A 10,675-nucleotide genomic window follows, 5' to 3' on the forward strand; every position below is an offset into this window, starting at 1 on the left:
ACCCACAGTTTTGAGCCTACCATCCCCTTTCGCATGGGGTTGGTGAAGCAAAGTTGGTGGCGTGGCAGCCATGTGGATCTGGTCCTGGCTAGAAGCAAACAGGATAACCAGCATAAAGGAGAGCACATGTGCAGCATTATCTCTCCTGACTGGATGAGGCTTCACTCTTTTGTAGAGGAGATTATGTGCAGAAAGATGTTCTCCCAGCGTGGACTGGCATGGAAACTATGCTGGGAGCAGTAGTGTCTGATTCCTCAGGCAGCTTGAACCGCCCAGAACTGGAAGTTACCTCAGGAAGTGTATGAGCCGTGAGGTGTGAGGCTCCTTCCAGCCGTTTCTATGGCATCTTGTGAGAATAATCACTATGCTTTCATATACACACATTGGCCAGTAGATGGCAGCCACGCACATTTATGAATCGTCGGTATACAATGCAATGTATTACATCTCCTAACTCACAGTGCCCAAACTAATTCTGACACACTGGAACAAATCTACTGCCACAGGACAACTGCCTCATTCAGCAGCAGTAGAACGGGTATCAGGATACCACATTGCGCTATACAGTACAGTGTTGTAATGTGGTGCATCTGTAGTAGTGGGTGAAAGCTGAAATGCTTCCATATTTCCTATGCAAATTGCCTCTTCTGAGAAAAAGAGGACTTAACTCTATAGCGCCACCTGTTGGAAGTAGCGATCCTACAAGTCACAATCAACCCTCTAACGAGTCGTGCAATATGACTTAGGATAAAAGCCAAATCAGTATCTCAATTCGCAGACACAGTGTTTCGGGCTGTTGGCCCTTGTCAGTGCGAAGCATGAGAACTGATTTGGCTAGGTGAGAGGCTCTGGACTGGGGTCTAAGGGGTATCGTTTCTCCTTATGGAGAGTGACATACCATCTCTGGCTTGTCAAGGTAAGGAGGCTTATTTGTCGTACAATGCTCCTCTGGGAAATTAAAGATGCAAATTGCCTCTTCTGAGAAAAAGAGGACTTATCTCTATAGCGCCACCTGTTGGAAGTAGCGATCCTACAAGTCACAATCAACCCTCTAACGAGTCGTGCAATATGACTTAGGATAAAAGCCAAATCAGTATCTCAATTCGCAGACACGGTGTTTCGGGCTGTTGGCCCTCGTCAGTGCGAAGCATGAGAACTGATTTGGCTAGGTGAGAGGCTCTGGACTGGGGTCTAAGGAGTATCGTTTCTCCTTATGGAGAGTGACATACCAACTCTGGTATGTCACTCTCCATATTTCCTGACAGAGATGTACTCATATTAACTTACCTTGTTCTCGCCTATAGACTTGATCATCTATGATTATAGGAAGGGGAGGGGAAATTATGAAAAAGATCGGATTTTAATGTGTCAATATGAGGAATAAAATCTAACAGTTTTTTCTCTGCGATTGTTGGACATACTGTCCCAAAGACCAATCTCTCGATTGCTCGCACTGCAATAATGATCCCTCCTTTATATAAACTGATTATATGATTGTTCTACTTGATGTATGATACAGCTGAATAATGTGGAGAATGGATTAATACCCAAGTTCAGTCCCCTCCTATTTATCCTAATCTTTGTAATTTGATAATCTTACAGTCATTTTTTTTTTCTTTTATGCAGAGCTGTTGGAACTGTGGACGTAAGGCTAGCGAGACATGCAGCGGGTGTAACATTGCTCGCTACTGCGGATCATTCTGCCAGCACAAAGACTGGGAAAAGCATCATCGTATCTGTGGGCAGACACTACATGGTCCTTCCAAGCCACTAACTCCTATCCGCTCCTTAGTACCCAAACCCTCAGACCCCATTTTGCTTAGTCCCGCTGTGGAACGGTCATCCAATGCCACCTCACGCTCCTCCACTCCTGCGTCTGTCACCGCTGTCGAAAGCTTGTGAATGAGGAACTTGGTCTACATTGTCTTGTCTTTTGTTATATGTGACACCTACAAGGACTTTGGATTACACTATAAGAATATATCTATGTATGAACCCTTTAGATGTGGACTTGATATGTGGTGGACCAAACGGATTGCAAAAGAGTTGCACAAGACCTAAAAAAAAACTTGGAAAATTTGCTGTCTAAACCAAGTATCAATCCATATTGTTCTCTACCCAACCACAGAATGCATCAAGGCGTACGTGACTGTGGACCATGTACCATCATATAATGGGCCAGTTTTGGTTCTAAAGATGGAGCCCCTTTAGGCATGAACTTTTAGGCATGGCTGACACTCAAAGACTAATAGTCTGATCTCCACCAAAATGGCAACACAAGATATCACGTTGTTACTTCGCATGATATTTTTTTAAATTGTCCTTTCCCCTTGTACATTTGTCTTCGTTTTTGTAATTGACTTTAAGAGTGTACTTGTGTAACTTGGCTGCTAAGCCCCTCCACTTAAGAGTATATCGGAGAATATTAGGTCAGAAATAAAGGAAGAGCATCCGCTCAGGTAGAAAGTGTTACTTACAGTGGGCAAAAGCTGGTGCTTGTTACTGGGAAGCTAGAGATAGAAGTAGGCAGTACCAGAAGAATATGGAGAGGAAGTATGGAAATTTGGAGGTAAGGGGAAAATTACGTGCTGCACACTTACTATGCAAATGGTTCATATGCATTCTTCAAATGACGCTTTCCTGTTTCTCTAAATGTGCCCATAGTCACGTACAAGATTTTCAAGTATGTAACTCATCGAATGACTGGTCTTCAAAGCCAACCACAGGGTGTTTTAAGACTTTTTATTGCTCCAGTGCATTAAAAAGAATAGCAAATTAGTCTTGATTTAAAAAAAAAAAAATTCTCCTTACTGTATACAGCTCCCATGCGACAGAAGTGTCTCAACAGTTCTGCATCACAAGCAAGAACTGTGTTGTCTGATCCTGTGGTCATGTGTTAAGCTGTCCATATATACTCATATGTATGGACAGCTTCACATATGAAAAAAAATATATATATATTATATTAAAGGTCAATGGGGAATTATGCGAATGATTAACAATGACCGACATCAGACAATCTTCCAGAGAAGTGATTTATTGGGTTTGACTCTTTTTAGCCATCTTTGGTAATGGCCCCAATGCAAAATCTCCACCCTTAATTGTCGGATTTGTTTGTTTTCGAATATGATTTGTGCCCCTATAGGCTGCAGGACTGGTGCTACTACAACTCCAGCTCTCACCCTATAGTTAAGCCCCTGGTCATTGTTTGAAAAAAATAAGTGTATGGCTAAATGTAGCTGATCATTTGCCTCTATGCCCAAACCTGTGCAAGCCTTTCACCTGTAACTGGTTATTGGCATTTTGGCCAATGCTTATCCTGTAGGTAGGGACAGGTGTACTTATCCATCTGACCCCTGCCCTAAAAGAACACATAACTATTTTATCTGCCAGCCTAAAATGGAAGAGCCCAACAGAGTTCTACAAATTATTCAGATCAAACTACCCCCTCAGGTTTTAGTCTGAAATTGTGGAGACAGGAGCTGTAGACACAAAACAGGAGATTTCTCTTGAAGACTATTTGCAAAGTGGCTTCATCTTTATATTTTAGATGCATGGAAACAATAATAAAAAATGGCTAAAGTGGCACATATTGGGGGAAGGTATAAACCTTGTTGTGTTACTTTTGTGGCACAAACCAGGCGCAGGTTAAGAAGCATAGCATATTTCTGCAATAATTTGTGATTTTCTCCACTTCTTTCCCCTTTTTGAAAAATAACAGCAAAGCAACGTAAGCTTAGCGGGCGCGATTCCCAGCACCCTAACAATTTATTAAGTCAGAAATACCACAGAAAGTGATGCAAATCTTCACCCTGTTTAGTCTGGTAAAGATCTCGCTTTCTGGCTACAAATCAGCCTATTAAAAAAAGTACATATATATTTTACTCTAATATAAATCTTTTTTAGACATTTTTAAATAATTTAGTTTTCGTAAATCTCCTCCTTTTTGTTTCAAAATCATGTACATAGCTAAAGGAAGCAGGGTTTGGGGTCCAGGAGTTGGGAACTTCACCAATCAAGGGTTCAAGCACACTGAGCATGCACGTGCCGATACACCAAAGAAATCAATGTCGTCTTTCTTGTGATTTCTGAAAATGCAGAGCTGGAGAGATCCAAGCACTTATACCTCAGGTCATTGGTGGGGGTCCCTTGTTCTAGACCTTCAACTCTTACTTTTTATACCTTAAGAGAGTCATAGTTACTCCCGCTGTTTACCAGCACTTCATTGAATTTCTTCACTTTGACATTCAGAGCACTGGGCAGAAATCATATCGCGTCAACACCCATCTCGGGCCTTCGCGATTCTTACTTTTTATAATCGGAGGAGCCTTTTAATTGAAAATAAGTGATGCCCCTAGACATTTGACACAATCTTTTTTTCCTGACTGATAAAGTAGAGGGTTGGCAGGGTCTTTTTCCAGGGTGATGTCTTGTGTGGTACTAATAAGCGCTTCCCTTGTCCAGGGTATTTAGATACAGGAGTAGGGCAGCAAAATGTATCTGCGCTGTGTGAAGGCAAACTTAGCTATGACCCTGCATGTTGCTCACTATGAACATCGTTAATGTAGCAGAGCTGATTTTGCCATGTAATGCACTGTGTAGTTGCAATGAGGTAAGATAATACAGTAAATTACCCATAGCCACCGATAACACGTACGTAGCTGAGACAAATGCTAAAATCAGTTCTGCTCCATCCGTTAAAGACCAGCCATCAGCAATGCAGCTTACAGCTAGTGCAAGGGGTGCATGTTCAGTAGCCATTTAAAATGTATACTGCCCCCCCTCACCTCATCCATTAGTCTGTAAGTTCGTCCTCGCGTTCAAAGACAATGCACCACCAAATGAAAACCTCATCGTGTCTGTCTCGGAGTTATCTATTTTTTCTACACACGTGTCCTATTTAAATGAGTTTATTGGTTTGCTTCACGGCTGCATCTTTAACAGAAGCCCACAGTTTCTGTATTATAAGATATTTCATAAATAAGCTATGTAATTGTGTATCCTGTATGGAGAAGCAGGGTGTTTATTACCAAGTTTATTCAATAAATCCTGTATGGGAAGATGACTGGTCATACAATTTTTTGTGTAATTTAAAGGAAAAGTCATGAACATCCTTGAACACCAATGGGCCCAAAGCTCACCTATGCACAGTGTAATGCCCCTACAGCTCCTCTATACAGAGTGTGATGCACCCACAGTTCCCCTAAGCACAGTGTGATGGGCCCACATCTACCCTATGCACAGTGTGTGCCACATCTCCCCTATGGACAGTGCGATGCTCCCCTGTGTATAGTGTGATGGGCACAAAGCTCCCCTATGCACACTAGTGCCTTCACCTCTCCCCGATGCAAAGTATGATGGGCCCACAGATTCCCTACAGTGTGATGCCCCTACTGCTCCTGCTTCCCAATACACAGTATGATTGCGCCACGGATACATGTATGATGTATCCCCACAGTAGCACCCATGCTCATAGCTCCCAACCGTCCCTCATTGTGCGGGACTGTCCCGGTTTTGAGCCTTTGCCCCGCTGTCCAACACGGGACGCTCTGCTTCCCGCAGACAGCAGGGCCCTTACCCTTCCGTATGGCTGCCTGCTTTCTGCGCACAGGACCTGTGATGAGGTCACAGGAGGGGAGGAGTCAGGGGTCACATGATCGGGACCTCCGTGTATTGCAGGACTTGGCTGTGCTGGTTGCCAACTTGCGGTGCTGCAGGATGAGGTAAGTAATGCCTTGTGTGGGGTCAGTCAGGAGGTGTACAATGTGGATGTAGCAGAGCCATGTGTGTACGAGGTGTATGGAGCGGAGCCGTGTGTGTACGAGGTGTATGGAGCATGCCGTGTGTATGAGGTGTATGAAGCGGAGCCGTGTGTGTGCGAGGTGTATGGAGCGGAGCCGTGTGTGTACGAGATGTATGGAGCGGAGCCGTGTGTGTACGAGGTGTATGGAGCGGAGCCGTAGGTGTATGGAGCAGAGCCGTGTGTGTATGAGGTGTATGGAGCAGAGCCGTGTGTGTACGAGGTGTATGGAGCGGAGCTGAATGTGTACGAGGTGTATGGAGCGGAGCTGAATGTGTACGAGGTGTATGGAGCGGAGCTGAATGTGTACGAGGTGTATGGAGCGGAGCTGAATGTGTACGAGGTGTATGGAGCGGAGCCGTGTGTGTATGAGGTGTATGGAGCGGAGCCGTGTGTGTATGAGGTGTACGGAGCGAAGCTAAATGTGTATGAGGTGTATGGAGCGGAGCGCGTGTGTACGAAGCGGAGCCGTGTGTGCAAAGTGTATGGAGCGCAGCCGCGTGTGTAGGAGTAGCTATGTGTGGCCATTATATGGTACGAAGTATCATGTGCGGCCAATATACAGTATGGAGCATCATGTGTGGTCATTATACAGAATGGAGCATCATGTGGGGCCATTATACAGTATGGAGCATCATGTGGGGCCATTATACAGTATGGAGCATCATGTGCGGTCATTACAGTATGGAGCATCATGTGGGGCCATTATACAGTATGGAGCATCATGTGTGGTCATTAAACAGAATGGGTAAGTATAAACACCGTGTGCACAGCTAGAGAGTGGTGCTAACGACTAGGTTCCCAAACCATCAAATCTATGTCAAAAAGAAGTCTAGCACTCAACTTAAGCATCCATTAGTGCGTTTATTTGTAGCACTTGAAACGTTTCAGTCCATGTGGACTTTCATCAGTCACTACTGTGAAATACCAAAGGCAAAACAAAACAACGACATATCAAAAAGTCGAGTATAACAAGATACAAAATAACGAAAGTATATACATGAAGCCAAATAATGTAAAACAGGTCAATATGCATAGTTGTTACATAGTACAATACTGTATATAGCAAGGAAATATCGACAAACAACCCCGCTCAGTAAAAGTGTGTGGTGAAAAGGAAGGGGTGCAAGTCTGCATCTAAGAAGAAGCATAACGTACCGTGCTATTTCTAGCATATGTAGCAGAGCTTAATACGAAAAGTACTACACGGATTGTGCCTGGTGAAATGCAGGAAAGAACCAGGGTTAATGGACTGGAGAACAGAAAGGAGGGATAAGGGCCATAATGTTATACTTACAGAAAAAGGGGAGGGGGAGGAAGCCGCCACACTGTCCCGCAGTGTAAGGAAGTATCCACTTTAGCTGTGAAACAGTAACAACAGGGAAAATGACCCCCTGTAGGACGCAACTACACAGGGGCAGGTGAAAGCATATATAAGGGCCATAATGCATGAATAAATACCTGTAACCTGTAACTACCTCACAAATTCTAACCCAATTACTCCAGTCTTTTATACATTACCTAAGATTCATAAGAACCTTGAGAATCCACCTGGGAGGCCTATCGTAGCCTCCACAGACTCACTCTATCTCCCATTTCCAAATATCTGGAGAAAATAATCACTCCCTTGATACAACAATCCAAATTGTTTCTGTTGGACACCAGCTCATTCTTACAACTTATACATGACACCAATCATATACCTGTTGATGCCCTTTTAGTGACCTTGACGTTAGGGACTTATACACCTCTATTCCCCATGTCGAGGGCATCAACTCTGTGCGCCGCTTATTAACAAACACAGAAATAGACGGTGACCAGAATTCTCTTTGCACAGATCTCTTGAAATTGATACTCACATCCAACTTTCTTTTTCAAGACACTTTTTATTTACAGGTACGGGGGACTGTGATGGGCTCGCACGCAGCACCTCCGTACGCTAATGCTTACATGATCGATTTTGAGGAGAGTGTGATTTACAAGCACCATCTCTTTAAGGACAACGTCATCATGTGGAAAAGATACATAGATGACATATTCTGTGTATGGCGTGGCTCTATTGAGCCCCTACATATGTTCCTGGAGGTCCTCAACTCTTCATGGCCAGGTATCAGTTTCACAATTAGTCATGACCCCTGGAGTATGAATTTCCTAGACACACTGGTCCTCAAGGACCCTGACGGCCTTCTGAGTACAGATCTCTACTCTAGAAGTACAGATCGGAATAGTCTTTTACACTTCCAGAGCCTCCACCCCCCTCCACCAAGAGATCTATTCCAAAGGCACAATACCGTAGAGTCCACCGGATTGTATCAGATACCCGGACCAGAGATTTACGTACCCGCGAAATGACAGACAAATTTCAAGCAAGGGGATACCCCCTTTCCCTTTTAGAGGATGCTAAGTCATCACCTAACAGACCCAGAACAGACACCAGGGAACGAATTCCTTTTGTACATTAATTTCACCCTTTCATGTATAAAATACACAAATCCATACGCAAGAACTGGCCAATACTTTCCACCGCCTACCCTGATATTCCTGAATTCAAACAACCATTTTTACCCTGTTTTAAAAGGGCCCCCAGCTTGAGGGACACTTTTGTGAGAGCAGACATAGGCCCCAACATGGTAACCAAACAGCATTTCCTCCATAAACCGAGGGGGGGAACCTTCCCTTGTCTGCACTGTGCTCAGTGCAGCAATGTCCTGAAAGGGGACAAGATAACACACCCGTACTCGGGCAAGGAATTTAAAATACAGGGCTATTTCACATGCAGGTCTGCCCGTGTGGCCTTATGTATGTAGGAGAGACATCTCAACCTATCCGCGATAGAATATCTAAACATAAATCGACAATGCGTTGTAAAAATCTCCTCCTACCTATACCACATCACTTCCACACAAAGAGACATAACATCTCCCAGTTGCGGTTTCAAGTCCTTGAACAAATACCTGTACCACGCAGAGGGGGTAATAGGATTTTTACCCTAAAAAAACGAGAAGCATTCTGGATACATACGCTTGATACGATGTCACTCAGAGGCTTGAATAGAATATGAGTTATCTGCTTTTATCTAGTGTCTCTATAATATTGTATCTATACAACAAATAGTTCTGTATATGATGTGACTGTGATATATTTTACTAATACAGTTTTCTGGGGATGTTATGATCAGGGTCCTCAACTTGTCCTAAGGATCGGGGTATTGTATGGATGTTCTTTTAAAGCCTCCCCCGGGATTCACGGATATTCTTGAGCCCCATGAATGCTTCTTGAGAGAAAGAAAAAAAACAGCAACGCTTGGGGAGATCGTTCTGTTATTCATTAAGTTTATGAAAGAGTTTTTTCGTGGCCTGCTGGCTACAGGGTGTTGACCTAGCCTTTGGCTTTTTGTGGTGGAGCACAATCTTTATGGTATTGTGACATACATCTACCGGTCCCCTCCTGTTTCTGGAAAGGAGGGTCTTTGTGTGGAATTTTAAATGGTGTGATCCCTGTTTTTGGTGTGTTTTTTCATTTGTTTTTTTCTTTAGACCGACTGGATATTTATACCCATCATACAGTATGGAGCATCATGTGCGGTCATTATACAGTATGGAGCACTGTGTGGCCATATTTTTTTGTTTATAATTATTGTACATGAAACAGTGTGATCAGCATTGCTAAATGGGTGTGGTTGGGACGTGGATATGGGTGTGACTAATTATGAATGGGTGTGGTCAGAGGCGTGGCCTAAAATTTGCCGCAAACTTTGTCCCTCTTTCCCATCTTCAAAAGTTGGGAGGTATGCCCATGCTGTATAATGGCCTCCCACAAGCATTACAAAAATAAAAACATCACTTGCAGGGGCGTGGCCTGGCTGCTCTGAGGAGAACAACCCAGAATAATCTAGATGAAAAGTGGACCTTTTTCTACAATCTGACCCCCAGAGTGAAGCTGAACTCCTCTGTGTTCTCTGGGCGAGACAGTGGCGGACCGTCGGGAGCAAAAAACGTTGCTTGCAACGTTTTTTGCTCCGTCGTAAACGTGTTTTCCAACCGCGCATGCGCGGCTGGAACTCCGCCCCCACCTCCCCGCACCTCACAATGGGGCAGCGGATGCGCTGGAAAAATGCATCCGCTGCCCCCGTTGTGCAGCAGAGACAACGCTAGCGTCGGGAACCTCGGCCCGACGCTAGTGTGAAAGTAGCCTAAGGAGAAACCTCTTCCGTCCCTGCAGATCTGAGGGACTGAACAGGCAGATCCAGCAGGGAGAAGGACGCCATCTTCCCGCCTTAAATCCTTGTTGCTGACGGCGGTCTGGAGGTAGTGGTGACTGACTACCACTGAGGTACTGAGGATGCGGTCACCCCTCGTCTCCCCTCCTGATTCGGCTCTTATCCTGCAGCGCGGAGATTCCCCTGCGCCCCTCCATCACCCCTCGCCTTGCTGAGCGGGCGGAGGAGCGCTCTTCATTGGGTGACACGCCGGACCTACTGGCCGCTGTGGAGCTTCCTCTATTGATCCATGAGGGCTTGAAATTCCCTCAAACAACATATAATTTCATCACTAGTGTAGAACAAGGGGGAAAAGAAGAGGATAGACCTCTGCTGCCATCTACTGACTGCTTTTTGTACTACAAGTCCAACTATACTTGATATTCCTGGGACAATTGGTGACCACCCACAGAAGCACACAGGACTGCTCATTTAATACACCTTACTAAGCTCGTGTCCAGCATATATATCATTCAAGGCGGATTACAATAGACCATAATTGTCTCTTATAATAATTAACACCCACCTGACATGCACACGAGACTCGAGCATGAGGGAAAAAATATAAAACAAATTTGGTGGAGTTCCAGGAGAAGCACAACCAGCGTGACCACCTT

General features: G+C 44.5%; 1 protein-coding gene across 7 annotated transcripts in view; it reads left to right on the plus strand.

Annotated features, from left to right (window-relative positions):
- Window positions 1–2,472, plus strand: part of CBFA2T2 (CBFA2/RUNX1 partner transcriptional co-repressor 2) — a 45,258-nt gene extending 42,786 nt beyond the window's left edge. For all 7 annotated transcript variants that reach the window (XM_077251941.1, XM_077251945.1, XM_077251946.1 and 4 more), the window contains one exon: window positions 1,627–2,472. In XM_077251941.1, coding sequence (XP_077108056.1) covers window positions 1,627–1,902 — 276 coding nt within the window. In that variant the 3' untranslated portion in view covers window positions 1,903–2,472. The remainder of the gene's footprint in view (window positions 1–1,626) is intronic.
- The last annotated feature ends 8,203 nt before the right edge of the window (window positions 2,473–10,675 follow it).

The sequence above is a fragment of the Ranitomeya variabilis genome, chromosome 4 (assembly GCF_051348905.1).
Source record: "Ranitomeya variabilis isolate aRanVar5 chromosome 4, aRanVar5.hap1, whole genome shotgun sequence".
Classification (NCBI taxonomy): domain Eukaryota; kingdom Metazoa; phylum Chordata; class Amphibia; order Anura; family Dendrobatidae; genus Ranitomeya; species Ranitomeya variabilis.